General features: G+C 41.9%; 1 protein-coding gene across 1 annotated transcript in view; it reads left to right on the top strand.

Annotated features, from left to right (window-relative positions):
* The window catches only part of EED (embryonic ectoderm development), a 40,267-nt gene that overhangs the window by 13,243 nt on the left and 9,765 nt on the right, over positions 1-17,259 (top strand). The window contains 5 exon segments of the mRNA XM_030558849.1: positions 7,958-8,110; positions 13,040-13,132; positions 14,102-14,167; positions 14,922-15,047; positions 15,169-15,250. Of these exon segments, the coding sequence (XP_030414709.1) occupies positions 7,958-8,110; positions 13,040-13,132; positions 14,102-14,167; positions 14,922-15,047; positions 15,169-15,250 (520 nt within the window).

The raw sequence follows: 17,259 nt of genomic DNA on the forward strand, positions 1-17,259 counted from the left end.
TGCAGATTAGATTTAGTAATATAGTCTTCTATAAATGTGAAGTCCGTATTTATTGTAACACATGTATAATATTTGTATAGTGATTTAAGTACCAACCATTAAAATCTCTGGTCATATTTATGTAGTTTAAACTCTGAAATAATAGGATACAATACTAAAAAGTCCTGTATGTAACCCTGGTATGTAACCCTGGTCGGTCACTTCTGCTTTGCCCCTTTTTCTCTCTACATACAGGCTCCTGCCATGTCAAAACAGTAGTTAAAATAATAAGTCATACTAAGAATATGTGGGCAGATGGCCTTGGGGAAAGTAGCAGTGAAAGACTTAAATGAAAGAGGTCTTGGGGCAGAAGGGGAGAGGAATCATTTCCAAGAGGTAGAAGCAAAGTAAGGGAAGGCAAAATTTTGTGGGAGGAAAAAAGACAAAGGGAGTAGTTGGGAGAGAAGATTGGGTGGAGCATGGGAGGCAACAAGAAATGTGGAAACAAGCAGGAGAAGAGCTAATCAGACCCCTGAAGGTAAAGATAAAGAGATTGAAACCTGAATAGATGAAGACGAAGTGGGTATTCACCCACGAAAGCTCATGCTCCAAAACGTCTGTTAGTCTATACGGTGCCACAGGATTCTTTGCTGCTCTTGAAGAAAATAACTGTGTCAATCCCCCATCCCCCACAAACTTAACTAATTTTCATCCACTCAGATTTCAAGCACCTTATCTTCACCTTCAGGGGTCTGAATAGCTCTGCTACTGCTTTTGTCTTCACATTCTTGTTGCCTCCAGTGCTCCACCCAGTCCTGTCTCCCAACTGCTCCCTTTGTCTTTTTTCTCCCACCTTTGCCTACCTTTCATTCTGCTTCCAAAACAGCTTTTTAAGGGTATGTCTACACTGTCCACGTTATGGCGGCAGCAGCACAGTGAGGTGAGCAGTGTAGACATGCTTTATTGCTGGGGGAGAGCTCTCCTGGTGCTAGTACCCCCCCCGCCCCCAAACGAGCGGCGATTAAGTTTTAGCGCTGGAAGTGGCAGTGTAGACACAGCCTAAATAGGCTTAGGTATGTCTGTGCTTGAACTGCTGCAGCTGACTAGCACACTAGTAGTATAGACACTTAGGGCTTGTCTGCACTGGCAATTAACAGCGCTGTGACTTTCTTGCTCGGGTATGAAAAAACACCCCCCTGAGTGCAACAAGTTGTAGCGCTGTAAAGCGCCAGTGTAAACAGTGCCCCAAGCGCTGGGAGCTACGGCCTGATGGAGGTGGGTTTTTTTTTTTAAGAGCACTGGGAGAGCTCTCTCCTAGCACTGCTCCACGACCACACAAGCCACATTAAAGCACTGCCACAGCAGCGCTTTAGCATTGCCAGTATAGACCAGCTCTTACTAAAGTGACAGAAGGGGTTTTTCCATTGCTGTACTAAATCCGCTTCCTTGTGAGGCGGTAGCTAGGTCGACAGAAGAATTCTTCCATTGACCCAGTGTTGTAGACACTGCACCTTAGGTTGGTTTTGTGTCTCAGGGGAGTGAATTTTTAACACCCGTGAGGGGCGTAGGAAGGTCGACCTCTCTGTAGTTTAGGCCAGCTCTAGTTTACACTTATAATGTAGGCTGTGTCTATACTGTGGACCTTACAGTGGCACAACCACAGCTGTACCGCTGTAAGGTCTCCTGTGCAACTGCTCTATGCTGGCAGGAGAGAGCTCTCCTGCTAGTATAGTTAACTCACCCCCCCTTGAGCAGCAGTAGCTGTGCCAGCAGGAGAATATCTCCTGCTGATGTAGCGCTGTCCACAGTGGCCCTTTTATTGGTGAAACTTATGTCAGGCAACAGTGTATTTTTTTCACACCCCTGACTGACAGACATTTTGCTGACAAAAGTGCTAATGTAGACAAAGCTTTAGATGGACAGAGCTCTGGCACTCAAAGGTATGAAAAATCCACACTCTTGGCACCACACTTAAGAATGGCCATACTGTGTCAGACCAGTGGTCCATCTAGCCGAGTGTCCTGTCTTCCAACAGTGGCCGATGCGAGGTGTTTTAAAGGGAATGAACAGAACAGGCAATCATCAAATGATCCATCCCCTGTTGTACTCTCCCAGCTTCTGGCAAACAGAGGCTCGGGACACTCAGAACATGGTGTTGAATTCCTGCCATCCTGGCTAATAGCCATTGATGGACCTATCCTCCAGGAACTTATCTAGTTCTATTTGAATCCTGTTAGTTTTGGCCTTCACAACATTCCCAGGTGAGGAGTTCCACAGGTTGACTGTGCGCTGTGTGAAGAAGTACTTCCTTTTGTTTGTTTTAAACCTGCTGGCTATCAATTTCATTGGGTGACCCCTAGTTCTTACGTGAAGGAGTAAATAACACTTACTTACTTCACACCAGTCAAGATTTTATAGACCTGTATCATATCCCACCTTAGTCGTCTCTTTTCCAAGCTGAAAAGTCCCAGGCTTTTTAATCTCTCCTTAAATGGAAGCTGTTCTATACCCCTAATAATTTTTGTTGCCCTTCTCTACTGTAGCTGTGCTATCTGGAAGATCAGTGGAAGAATCACTTGAGATGGAGTTCCTACAGTAATGCAAAACCCCCTTCGGTCACTGTAGTCTGTGATTTCTTTATGGGGTTATAGCAACATGGGCTGTAACTATGTTATAGCATAGATGTGGCCACAGCTTTCTCCCTTTCTGCCCCAAACCCACTTTGCTTTCTCCAAGCCCATCTGCCCACACGTTCTTAGTATGAATTAATGTTTTAATTATTATTATTATTTTTTTTTTAGGTCTAGAGTCAAATCTTGCAGTATCTGTTAACTCTCACTGATTCCAGGTATCTGTATGGTTGCAAAGTGCTTCCTAGCATCAAAAAGCAGGCAAACAAAACTGACATGTAAAAGTGTGCTGAGTACTACAGCAAGCCTGAGTACTACAGCAAGTGAAGATGGTACTGTATCTAACTACTTTGCAGAGAGTCTTGCCTGAGTAAAGGTTTATTTTTTTTTTTTTAGACTCATAGACTCTAGGACTGGAAGGGATCTCGAGAGGTCATCGAGTCCAGTCCCCTGCCCTCATGGCAGGACCAAATACTGTCTAGACCATCCCTGATAGACATTAATACTCTTAAATATCTCCAGAGATGGAGATTCCACAACTTCCCTAGGCAATCTATTCCAGTGTTTAACTACCCTGACAGTTAGGAACTTTTTCCTAATGTCCAACCTAAATCTCCCTTGCTGCAGTTTAAGCCCATTGCTTCTTGTCTATCATCAGAGGCTAAGGTGAACAAGTTTTCTCCCTCCTCCTGATGACACCCTTTAGATACCTGAAAACTGCTATCATGTCCCCTCTCAGTCTTCTCTTTTCCAAACTAAACAAACCCAATTCCTTCAGAGGTCATGTTCTCAAGACCTTTAATCATTCTTGTTGCTCTTCTCTGGACCCTCTCCAATTTCTCCACATCTTTCTTGAATGCGGTGCCCAGAACTGGACACAATACTCCAGCTGAGGCCTGACCAGCGCAGAGTAAAGCGGAAGAATGACTTCTCGTGTCTTGTTTACAACACACCTGTTAATGCATCCCAGAATCACTTTTGCTTTTTTTGCAACAGTATCACACTGTGACTCATATTAAGCTGTGGTCTACTATGACCCCTAGATCTCTTTCTGCCATACTCCTTCCTAGACAGTCTCTTCCCATTCTGTATGTGTGAAACTGATTGTTCCTTCCTAAGTGGAGCACTTTGCATTTATCTTTATTGAACTTCATCCTGTTTACCTCAGACCATTTCTCCAATTGTCCGATCATTTTGAATGTTGACCCTGTCCTCCAAAGCAGTTGCAATCCCTCCCAGTTTGGTATCGTCCGCAAACTTAATAAGCGTACTTTCTATGCCAACATCTAAATCGTTGATGAAGATATTGAACAGAACCGGTCCCAAAACAGACCCCTGCGGAACTCCACTTGTTATACCTTTCCAGCAGGATTGGAGCCATTAACAAACTACTCTCTGAGTATGGTTATCCAGCCAGTTATGCACTCACCTTATAGTAGCCCCATCTAAATTGTACTTTCCTAGCTTATCTATAAGAATATCATGCGAGACTGTATCAAATGCCTTACTAAAGTCTAGGTATATCACATCCACCGCTTCTCCCTTATCCACAAGGCTCGTTATCCTATCAAAAGAATGCTATCAGATTAGTTTGCCAGATTTGTTCTTTACAAATCCATGCTGGCTATTCCCTATCACCTTACCACCTTCAAGTGTTTGCAGATGATTTCTTTAATTACTGCCTCCATTATCTTCCCTGGCACAGAAGTTAAACTAACTGGTCTGTAGTTTCCTGGGTTGTTTTTATTTCCCTTTTATAGATGGGCACTATATTTGCCCCCTTCCAGTCTTCTGGACTCTCCCCCATCTCCCATGATTTCCAAAGATAAGAGCTAGAGGCTCAGATACCTCTTCTATTAACTCCTTGAGTATTCTAGGATGCATTTCATCAGGCCCTGGTGACTTGCAGGCATCTAACTTTTCTAAGTGATTTTTTTACTTGCTCTTTTTTTATTTTATCTTCTAAACCTACCCTCTTCCCGTAAGCATTCACTATACTAGACATTCCTTCAGACTTCTCAGTGAAGACCAAAACAAAGAAGTCATTAAGCATCTTTGCCATTTCCAAGTCTCCCGTTACTGTTTCCCCCTCCTCACTGAGCAGTGGGCCTACCCTGTCCTTGGTCTTCCTCTTGCTTCTAATGTATTGATAAAAAGTCTTCTTGTTTCCCTTTATTCCCATAGCTAGTTTGAGTTCATTTGTGCCTTTGCCTTTCTAATCTTGCCTCTGCATTCCTGTATTATTTGCCTATATTCATCCTTTGTAATCTGACCTAGTTTCCTTTTTTATATGATGCCTTTTTATTTTGTAGGTCACGCAAGATCTCGTGGTTAAGCCAAGGTGGTCTTTTGCCACATTTTCTATCTTTCCTAACCATCGGAATAACTTGCTTTTGGGCCCTTAATAGTGTCCCTTTGAAAAACTGCCAACTCTCCTCAGTTGTTTTTCCCCTCAGTCTTGATTCCCATGGGACCTTACCTATCAGCTCTCTGAGCTTACCAAAATCCACCTTCCTGAAATCCATTGTCTCTATTCTGCTGTACTCCCTTCTACCCTTCCTTAGAATTGCAAATTCTATGATTTCATGATCACTTTCACCCAAGCTTCCTTCTACTTTCAAATTCTCAACAAGTTCCTCCCTATTTGTTAAAATCAAGTCTAGAACAGCTTCCCCCCTAGTAGCTTTTTCAACTTTCTGAAATAAAAAGTTGTCTGCAATGCAGTCCAGGAACTTATTGGATAGTCTGTGCCCCGCGGTGTTATTTCCCAACGTATATCTGGATAGTTGAAGTCCCCCATCACCACCAAATCTTGGGCTTTGGATGATTTTGTTAGTTGTTTGAAAAAAGCCTCATCCACCTCTTCCACCTGATTAGGTGGCCTGTAGTAGACTCCCAGCACGACATCACCCGGTTTTTTACCCCTTTTAGCCTAACCCAGAGACTCTCAACACTTCCGTCTCCTATGTCCATCTCCACCTCAGTCCAAGTGTGTTACATTTTTAATATATAAGGCAACACCTCCTCCCTTTTCCCCTGTCTGTCCTTCCTGAACATGAGGTTGTGGGATTTAGTGTCTGTAGTATAAACTCATTGTGTGTGCGGGGGGACTTTGTCTTCTGTGTTTGTCAAGAACTAGGTATGCTACATAAATTCAATGAGAATACTAGTGAAAGCTGCACATAAGACTATCTAAATTGTCTTAACTCAGATATACTGTCTTTGCTTGCTACTGTACCTTTGCTCTGAATGCACCTGTGTGTCAGTGTTGCTTGCTTGCATTCAGATGTTACCAGGATTATTGCGTATTACAGAAAACATCATTTTGAGGTATCTGTAAAATGTATGCTTTACAGCTCATAAAGTCTGTTTAAAATTTTAACACTTGTCTGTGAGGTATAGATGGGGGAGGAGGAAAAGCCTCCAGTTAGTGTGGTTTTTTTTTTTGTTTTTTTTTTTTTTCAATTGATCATTCAGGGAACTAGCAAGTGTGTGTTGTATTTTTGGTTGTCTTTGTGTTTCATACAACACATACTTTTAGTGGTTAGTTTAACAGAGTGCTGTGGCGTCAGTTTGAGGATAAGGAATAACCTGAGGATTTGGGCTCTCTGACTTACTGAAGAATAGGCTCACGATGGAGGAGAGAGGAGGAGACCACTTTATCCAAGAATCACAAAAAGGCTTCTTGGGGGACCAACACTTAAAAATTGTACTGACGTGGTTCTGCCAAGTAGATTGCGATCATGTAATGTTGCATAAACTATACTGGAATAAGCATTTTTATACCAATATAACTACATCCACACCATACTGACAAAATCCTACTAATGCAGACAAGGCCTATTTTTTGACAAATCTGCTGAAACTGGAATTTCATTACCTTTAGTGGGGGTAGGAAGATGGAATTAAAGACCACAAACTTCCTATGGCTCAGAAGGGAAGCTGTCCTTCAGTGACAGAGATTGCAAGCACATGCAGTATTTTTGGGTATCATATTGAATTTGTTAATGTTCTGTATGTCTGCTGGGCCATGGACTTTATTCAGCTCCATGGAGGGGAGGGTTACCATAACTCCTCCATGAAGTAAAAACTGTAGGGGATGATTACTGCAGTCCCAGGGATTGTAAACAATTCACGTTCAAATGGGTATCAGAAACCCAAGGAACCAAAGAATTTCTGGCATAAAAGGCTGATATTTAATCTAATATGGGTGGGGCAGGGGAGGGAAATTTCTTTCCATCTCAACAAATGGACCTGATCTTTGATCCAAGGGGGCCTGAACACTACTACATGTTGGTAAACTACCATTCAAAGTCACTGTGCAGAAAGAGATGAAGGTCTCAGGCCTCTAGACTAGTGTGCCTTCTTTGAGACAAGCATGGGGTTCAGGGACATAAAGGTGCAGTTACCCTGAAAACTGTGCCCCATTCTAGGGAGGGAACATGGGGGGATGATTCCCTCTGACTTAGGTGATTCACTTTGACCTGGCTTTCAGAGGTATTGAGCTGCTGCAGCTCTTCAGTGGGAGCTGTAGTTGGTCAGTACCTTTGGAAAATCAGGCCGTTACTGTCAGTCTTTTGTGTCCGTTTAGGCTCAGAGGTGTTGTAGGGCTAATCCGTTACTGTTCACTTTTATTCCTGAATACTTATTGACACCATACAGAAGACAGCACTCTTAGGAAAGCTACATTCCTGACAGGAGTTAATTTATAATAATTCTTTGCTCTCAAATATTCTTTTCATTATAAATATCACTGCGGTCTTTATAAACATTGTTTTTTCCTGTAAAATGTCTTTGAGAGAGATAATTACCATCCCATTTTTTTTAAGACCGTTTCCCTATCCTGAAAAGGTTTAGTTTCTATTTCTTATCTAAACAAATTCCATGTGGTGAAATGGGAAATTGAGTGTCATTTAGTCTCAGTACAGATAGAAATTTGTTGGTAAGAGTAGAAGGCTAAGCAATGAAAAAGTCCCCGTGCTTCTGGAGTCCTTCTAGAGTCTTACAGTTGTCTGCTCTCTTTTTGACATACCTGAATCAAAACAATTGAAGGGCTAAAGTTTCTGACTTTGGAAAGATGACAAGTAACGTAATATTTCCTGAAAAAAATAACTTTACTACTGCACTGGACATAGCTGTCTGACCTTTCGATATCTCTACAGACGAATGCTGTTTTTATTTAGAAAATCTATAACATTATTTTTTTCCCCTTTGAAACTTTTTTTTCTTAAAGTCTGTGTGCAGAGAGTATTCCTATTGGTGGAAAAAAATGTAAAAGCAGCTAGTTTTTCCATTATTTGGGTTTCATAAGTTAGGTAATGATATCTACCCATTTTGTATATTTTCAGGATGATGCTGTTAGTATAGAAAGTGGTACTAACACCGAACGCCCCTGACACCCCAACAAACACTCCCAATGCACAGGAAGAAAAAGCTGGGGAAAAGGAAAATGGAAGTCCAAGAAGTGCAAATACTCCTTTAAATGTGTAAATAGTCTGAAGGTAAGGCTCAAATAGATGAGGTTGGAAACTGGACACTAGTTGCGATGACCACTTTGATTTAGAGACACTATCTGATATCTCAGCTTTGCTCATGCTTCAGAGGAAGGTGATCCTCTTTGGAGCAGGATGTTTCTACCCTTCCTAGACTTGCTTTCCATTACTTTTACTGTTTTTACACATTTGCCCTCAAGGAAACCATGAAGTGTGTCTATTATTCACTGCTGTAAATTTTAAATGCTGTTATGACTGAGTCTGAAAAACCACTCTAAAAAATATTTTTTAAACACTTGTGTAGGAGCTCCCTTAGTGTGTTTTAAATGCCAAGAAACACAAAAGTATAACTTTCCAAATAAGCAAACCTTTATTTCCTGTTTTTGTGCTATTTATATGTAATATTTTTTACAATTACTTTTTAAGGGACTTTGACAAACTAAGTAAATGTCTTTTTTGGGGGGGTAACTATTTTGAGAGCTCAAATCAAGTAACTGAATATGTATAGACCTAAAGGTTAAGCAGTAAATAAGTGTGTGTGCTGGGATGATTTATGGCATATAGATTTTTCTGAGAAAACAGTAGTTTCTTGATGTAAGTTGTCTGAGCTGTTTTGACACCTTGCCTTTTAAAACAAAATACTATCTTTATTTACCTTCCAAGACCGCAGCTGAGCATTGTTTGATTTTCCTTGTAAGAGTTAATATCATTGCAGATGCATTTCTGCTTTTCCTAAACTCAAACTCAGATTTGGACAGATAGGTAATTTTCATTTTTTTTAAAATTTTTGTTTAAATACATTGTAATGATTACAGGGCTAGCTGCACCCTCTGTCCTGGTGTCTGAATGACCTGAGTCCTCCGGGCCTGTGCCTTAAACTCCTACCTGCTTCAGAGTGGTATTTCACAATTCTCCCACTCTTTCCCTGGGGGGATAGCTCAGTGGCTTGAGCATTGGCCTGCTAAACCCAGGGTTGTGAGTTCACTCCTTGAGGGGGCCACTTAGGGATCTGGGGCAAAATCAGTACTTGGTCCTGCTAGGGAAAGCAGGGGGCTGGACTAAGTGACCTTTCAGGGTCCCTTCCACTATAAGATAGGTATATTATTTATATTATTTGGTCTTAAACTTGCAAAGAGAACTGCAGTCAGAGATGCCTGATGAGCTGCCTGAAATGGAAATAAGGCCTTGGCTATGCTTGCAAGTTAGAGCACATTAAATCAGCCCCGGTCATCCTAATTCCTGAGGTATCCACACTGGCAAGGCACTTAGAGTGCCTGGACTCTGCAGCTGGAGTGTTCCTGGTAATCCACCTCCACGAGAAGCATAGCGCTTGCTGCGCCCTGGCTGAAAAACTGCACTGTGATTGGCCTCTGGAAACATCCCATAATCCCTTGAAGTCAAGTGGCCACTCTTGTCATTGATATCCCCTTTCAAAGCTCTGTCTCTGACAGCAGCATGTTTGTTTGGGACAAAGAAAACCATCTGAAATGCTGCTGCCCCGAGGCAGGGGTCTGTGCGTTGATGGCTGATGTCGAGGTTTCCCCCTGCTGCTGTCTGAACTTCCAAGGCAGCATGCTGACACACTCTCTGCCCCCCCAAAACACAGTCTCTCCCCCCACATACACACAACACACTTCGTGTCAGACTCCACCACCGTGAAAAGGACACTGCAGCCAGTTGCACACTGGGATAGCTACCACAATGCAATGCTCTCTCTGGCATTGCAAGAGCTGCTAATGTGGCCATGACACTGTGCTTGCTGCTGACAGTGTAAACACACGGTAGTGCTTTCCCTGCTGCTGTCTCCGAGGGCTGGTTTAACTCCCGGCACTCTACATCTGCAAGTGTAGCCATGCCCTAAGTAACATTCAATTGCTTTTGGCATGGTGTTTTTGGGGCTAGGGAAAGTAGCTCAGAATGGTGGGATCGTATCGTTATGCATGTCTGGGATGATGACCAGTGGCTTCAAAACTTTTGGATGTGGTAAGCCACCTTCATGGAACTGTGCTGAGCTTTCCCCAGACCAGTTGGTTGCGAACCAGTTTGGAGTGGGGATATCGACCATTGGTGCTGTGGTAACTCTTGTATGCAAGGCCATTAATTGCATCCTACGGCGCAAGACCGTGACTCTTGGTAATGTGCGTGACGTTTTGAATGGCTTTGCAGAAATGGGCTTCCCTAACTGTGGTGGGACCCACCTTGGTACCAAGTACAAATGTAAGGGGTACTTCTCCATTTTTGCAGGCGCTAGTGGATCACCATAGGCATTTCACTGATATTAATGCTGGATGGTCCCGGAAAGAGGGGCATGACGCACGTATCTTTAAAAAACCCTGGCATTTACAGAAAGCTGCAAGTAGGGACTTGCTTTCAAGGCCAGCGGATCACCACTGGGGAAGTGGAAATGCCCATTGAGACCCAGCTTACCCATTGATGCCATGACTCATGAAGCCATACACTGGAAACCTAGATGTCAGTAAGGAACATTTCAACAACAGGCTGAGTAGGTGCAGAATGGCTGTGGAATGTGCTGTTAGAGGTTTTATTCCTTCATCCATTCACTTCCCTGGTCCTTCTCACATGAACAGAAAGCAACAATACCTGAAGTCTGAAGGGGCAAACAGTTAGATGTTCATTGGGGTGAACTTCCAGCAAACAATGATTTCAATTTCCTTCCTTAGTGTCCCCTTCATAGCTCTGACACCACAGAGCCTTGCCTGTGTCCCTGTTCCCATTTTCCTTCCTTAGCAAAACATGATTCCCATTCCCCTGCCCCTTACTTCCTGATTGACTGCAGACTATATAGTAAAACTTGAGTTCTGCTTAGCTATAACTTAACCAATCATTTTACTGAAATTTAACTAACCAGTCCAAACATATTGTAGCATGATTATCTAACCAATTATATCCCACCACCTTAATTGGTATACACCCAACAAAATTAATTATACAGCAGACAGAAACAATCACAAAACCAGACAGGGAAATGGGGACTACAGTGATTGAACAACACAGAAATGAGGATTTCACACCCCAGCTATTCGTAAGTGAGTTCTTGCCAGACAGGATGCTACCAAACTAAGTTTCCTTTAAATCTTCTAGACACTTCCCTTTCTCTGGAGGTAATAGATATTATCAGGACTGGATTGTATTCCTAACAGCCCAATACCACCTTATTTCTATGTGACTAGTTTGGAATGTAAGGATGTGACCATACTTTTCCCAGCTTATGGCTGCCTCTGCTGCTTAGCCAGAGGCCTTAGCCTAAGAACAGGGCCTCAGACTGTCACAGTAAGAGAAGGCCCTTACACTGGCAGACCGTGATTTTGGTTTTCTTTTATACCTCTGTAATTAGCTAAGTGATAAGAATACACCTACATTCTTAGAGTATAGGCCTTTGCAAACAGGCCTGAATATCTATGTCCTAACACATGCATTTGGCATTTGAAAGCGCGCTGGAGATGTTTGTACAGTAGACTGGAAATGAGTGAGGAAAATATTCCCATGGTTATTGCAATGTGCTGTACTGTACATAACATTTGTGAGGGGAAGGGCGAAAGGTTTACTCGTGTGGAGGCTGAATGCCTGGTTGCTGAGTTCAGCAGCCAGATACCAGGGCTATTAGAGGGGCACAGCATGTGGCAGTTAGGATCCAGGATGCCTTGACAGAAAAGTTTTTGAAAATGAAAATCATTAAACTTTGCTGCTGGGCTTGGGAAAGGAAGTGTTAACAGCATGTGCTGTGCTACATGGTGTTTCTGTCTGTAATTTCAGTGAAGTTGACTTGTAGCTGTGATGACATGTACAGAAATGTGAACACACAAATAAAGCTTGCTTCTTTTTGAAAATTTTGTGCTTTTATTTTTAAAAAAGAGAAAACATCACATGCACATATATCCATCCTCAATAGTGGTGGGGGGGGCTGGTATGCATAGCTGTGAGGTATAACTCCAGCTGTTGTTTGACATGCTGTCCTGGGGCTTTACAGGGGGAGGGGCAGATGTTCATTTACCTGTCATCAGAACAGCGGAGGTGCTGGCCAGAGTGGTCACTTTTGGCACTGTGGGATAGATATCCTGCAGAGGCCAAAAAGTGTTTACACAGGAAGAATGTGTCTTCACTTTCACATCACTGCAAAAAGAACAGCGGTAAGAATTGTTTGCCTCTTGTGAAGGTGGTTATCTTTTTGCGGTGAAACTTCTGGGTTTCACCACAAAAAGTCATTAACCTTTTTGTTAATTTTGCGGATTTTGCGCAAAAAAGGGGACATTTTGCACTTTAAATGGCGAGTGTAGACATGTCCTAAGGCTTTTTTCTAGAGCAGTGGTTCCCAAACTTTAACAACCCACGAACCCCTTTCATGAAAATATCATTTCTTGTGAACCCCCTCTTAAAAATGAATATTTCCAGGGATTTTCTCTCTTCCCTGAGCATAAATGATAGAAGCAGTGATCTTGGAAATAATGTGTGTTTTTTAATGACACTATTATTCCATTATTGTTTATCATTACATTATTAATGATATTACTTTATGAAAATGGCAACACTCTTCCAAGATTTCACCTCCGTAGTTCATATCACTTCTACATGTTTCATCAAGGAGTACCAGACGTGAAACTGCATGAAGGTATTTAAGAAGCCAACTCCAAATAAAGAGTTCCTCCCACAAGCATTCGGGTCTTGAGCATTCCAGGCAAAAAATACACGACTACAACAAAGCTTAAACTTGTTCTGCCAGAAAGTCATGGTTACTGGGCTTGGGCTGCGGCCCCCCCAAAACATTGTGTCAGAATATATAAATGGCTATAAATGTGGTGCCCTTTTATATGGGAAGAGGTTGTACAAAAATAGGCTCCTTTTGCCACAAATCATGAGTTTCTGAGAAATTGTCTGGTCTCCATTCTCACCTGTTTCCTTGACCTTATTTTTCCTTTACAGGAGGACCACAGTCAGCCATTGTTTGGAGTCCAGTTTAACTGGCACAGTAAGGAAGGAGATCCCTTAGTGTTTGCCACTGTAGGCAGCAACAGAGTGAGTAATATGCTCAATTTTTGTCTAAATGTGGTTCTGTTTCTGTGTGCCAGTTTCTTCCTTCTCCAATCCGGTTACCAGTGTTCAATATTTAAAATACTGTGATGGTGGTTTGTATTCCATTTTTAAAGGCTGTTGATGCCTGCAATTTTAAGATGGGTGAATCCAGTGCATTGTAGTGTGATGGTACACTTCAGCGGTTTGAGAACAAGGCTCATATTTTACTAAAATTCCTTCAGTTGTGTAGAAGTTGGAATATCTGTGAAAGGGAGACACTAAAATTCTTTTCAGGTAAAGTGTTGGTTCTCAGATAACGTGTTTAAAGGGCTCAGTGAGGTACAACAGGATGAAAGAAGCATCTTTATTGGTGTCAATGTGCCAAGTACTGATGGTAAGTAAAGATTAGTGGCCTATATGAGATGAGTTGATGGATTCTTGGTGAACAGACCTTCACTTAGCAGCAGCCTTAAGAAATAGTTAGTTAGCAGAGAGCATTCAGAGCAACCCATGCAGTATCAGTTTTATGAGTAAATAAGAGAACTTCATTTTTCCAGGGTTGTCAGTTTTTCCAAGTTTATCACAAGCACTAACTAATGTAGAGGAATAAGTAACAAGGGCCGTGGTTCTTTGCAAAGAAATTAAAGCAGACAATAGAATGGCTTGACAATATCGAATACAAGTAACAAGTTAGGTTCGTGCTAATTGTATGAATTTCAGGGTATGATATAGCCTGTTGGCAGCCTTCGTCCCTGGGAAGTGCCACCATGAAGAATGTTTAAGTAAGTCATTAGTCTGATAAGACAGATGAATGCTTTTGCATCAAACCACTTACACATTCAGCTAAGGAACAGATAGCAGATGGGACTTGTGTAATAAAAGAACAAGACACCCTTCAGTTTGCACAGATTAATGTGAAAATCGTATGCCATATTGCCTGAAACTAATAATCCATTAAACCTTTTTTTCCAGGTTACTTTATATGAGTGTCATTCCCAAGGAGAAATCCGTTTATTGCAGTCTTATGTGGATGCTGATGTATCCTTCTAAAGCAGCTGGTCATAAAATGTTGGGGTTTTTTATTAGGACTAATATGAGAAACGTTTGTTTACTCTCGATGTGTAACAATTGAATTACTGTCTGTGATAAAATACTGTAAACACCTGTTGATAAGGAACATTCTTCACTTCAGATCCAAACCCCTGCCTGTATCCCACAAATTTTAGCTTTACTTTTCTAATATTACAAATGCAGAATCACGAAACATGTTAAAATGATTCTACATAATTTTATGCCTCGCAGCACTAACACTTATATAACAGGTTTCATGTTTGTAGCTTCTACAGTCTTCTAGCACCCCTATGTAGTAGGTAGCATTCCTATTTTACTGCTGGGGCCAGGATTGGAAATGGGAATTCCTGGCTCCCAGTCCTGAGCTTAGACCACTTACGTGGCTAATAAATTATTGTTTCACCTTCATTTTAGTCATTTAGTCCCACCATTTGAGTCCTTTTTGAAGAAGAAGAAAGAGCTGATAGATCAGAGAGCATTTCAGGTGTATGGTGCAGCTTGAGGAAGCAAACAGAGCAGCAAGGAGAGAGACAAGCACAGGAAAGGGAGTGGAGTTATAGAAAGCTTAGAAATCAGAATAAAAATCTGCTTATGTTTGGTCATAACGTTAGTGAGCTCTTTTACAAAACGGAAACTGCTTCTAAACAAATGTATGAATACCTTATTCTTGTGAAGGAAACTCTAAAGCTGCTTTTGTAGTCCTTAACATGGCACCTGTTAGGCAGATGAGAACTTTTATACTTGTGCATGGACCTATGATAGCAATACAAGTCACCCTCTTCTGGCTGTGGCTGGGTCAAGGGGTATTATTAGGATAATTAATCCCATTACAATGCAGTGCATAAAGGTGAGTGATCACCGCTTCGAACTGTAGATTGCAGTTTTCTACAAAATACTTCGACTAGATACATTGTAAATTATCTCAATGTGAGAGGGGGAAATAATTTTGTGTTTGAAATCTGTTCTAGCACTACGTGGGTCATGGAAATGCAATCAATGAACTGAAATTTCATCCCAGGGATCCAAATCTTCTCTTGTCTGTAAGCAAAGGTATGAAAGTTTAGCTTATTGTTTTTTTTTTAAATACCATGCATGTGGTCTTGGGTGTGAATGGGTAGCTAAACCCCATCAGAACACAAAGATTAATGTGTGACACTTTAAGAATTGAGGTGGACAGGGTGGGTGAGGTAATATCTTTTATTGGATCAACTTTGTTGGCGGAAGTGACAAGCTTTTAAGCTTCACAAAGCTATTCTTCAAGTCTGGAAGAGATAACCAGTGTGTGTCAGCTCTTTCTCCAAACCTGAAGAAGAGCTCTGTGAAGCTTAAAAGTTTGTCACTTCCACCAACAGAAGTTGATCCAATAAAAGATGTTACCTCACCCATCTTGTCTCTCTCATATCCTGAAACCAACTTTAAGCATTGAAACTCTAGATCAAAGTTACTCTGTTAATTTGGATTTATGTGTGGATGAAATCCACTTCCTGTATTAGACATAACTGCATCCATTGGTGCCAAAGGACTGCAAACAGTGTCTCTGTAGATAGAAAGAAAACATCCATGGCTAGGTGTGACAGTTGTGCAAACCGTTGGGCATTGATGGACCTTTGTGGTTATCATTTAAATTTTGTTTTTATATGCTGAGTTGTCCTGCCACCTAGTGGTGTTGGTTACATGGTGCACACTACTTTCAGTATGGAAAAAAATTCTGAGCTTGATTCTTCTGTCACTTACGAGTATAAATTAGGAGGAAGTGAAAGGAGAGGGAGTTTGTATGGTCTTGATTAGACTATCCAACCACTCATAACCTCTTAAACTTGACTAACTTAAAGCAAGACTGTGTGCTCACAAGAGTAAAGTTTTTCAAGTGCTGGAGTTAAAAACTTATTTTGTTCTAAATGCAGAACACCCTACAGTTGTGCAGTGTTGTGGATGAGACTTCACAAGAACAAGAATCGAGAAACTGAAAGTGATTCCTGCAGCTTTGTGTATAGTGTGATGTAGCTGTGCGAACCATAATTTTTTGAATTTATTTTACTTTAAAGAAGGGAAAATTATGCAGTAGCACTTTCGTATGATCATTGGATCAAATTTTGCCTCCCAGACAATGATTTGACAGTGGTAGCGATGGAGGGCCAAGAACTCTTAGCCACTTCCAATATAGATAAGGAGAGAATCAGGGGGAGAAAGGGGAAACAAAATGCAAATAGTCTGACACATCCATCTTATATTGTACTGTACTTTAGTGGAACCATAAAATCTTCTTTTGGTTCTTTCTAAACCTGATGTTTTTAAATGTCAGTGGCTCTTCATTGAAAATTGGCACCAAATTCTGTCTTATGAAATAGCTAGACATGTCCTGCTGACTTCAGTGGAAGTTGTATGTAATTTATGGCCCATTCCTACCCTCAGTCCACAGTGTATTAAAAAACTATTTTTGGCTTATCAGAGCACAAAATAATAGTTGAATACTTTAACGAGTGAAAAGCACCCTTTTTCCTGCATACTTGGAGCAAATGATTGAAGGGATTTTTAGCACACTCTCCAAAATATAAAATCATCATTGAGCTGAGAATGAATGAGACATTAACTTTTGGCTGAAATGTATTTTTCCTTCCCCTACCCCGGGAAGGCAGGGGTGGGAAAACTTTAAGGCAGGGATGGGAAAACTTTTTTTTTTTTTTTTTGGCTCCAGGGCCACATCGGGGTTGTGAAACTGGTATGGAGAGCTGGGTTGGGAAGGTTGTGCCTCCCCAAACAGCCTGGCCCCCACCTCCTCCCACTTCCTGCCCCCCCCCGACTACCACCCCCCGACCCATCCAACCTCCTTGCTCCTTATCCCTTCCTGGGACCCCCCCCGGACCTAATCATGCCCCCAGGACCCCCCCCCTATTCAACCCCCATCTCCTGACTGCCCTGACCCCTACCCACACCCCCGCCCCCCGGACAGGCCCCCCGGGACTCCCACGCCTATTTAAGTCCCCTGCCTATCCAACTACCCCTCTGTCCCCTGACTGACCTCCCCCTCCCAACCTTCACCCCATCCAACTGTTCCCTGT

The sequence above is a fragment of the Gopherus evgoodei genome, chromosome 1 (genome assembly GCF_007399415.2).
Source record: "Gopherus evgoodei ecotype Sinaloan lineage chromosome 1, rGopEvg1_v1.p, whole genome shotgun sequence".
Lineage (NCBI taxonomy): Eukaryota > Metazoa > Chordata > Testudines > Testudinidae > Gopherus > Gopherus evgoodei.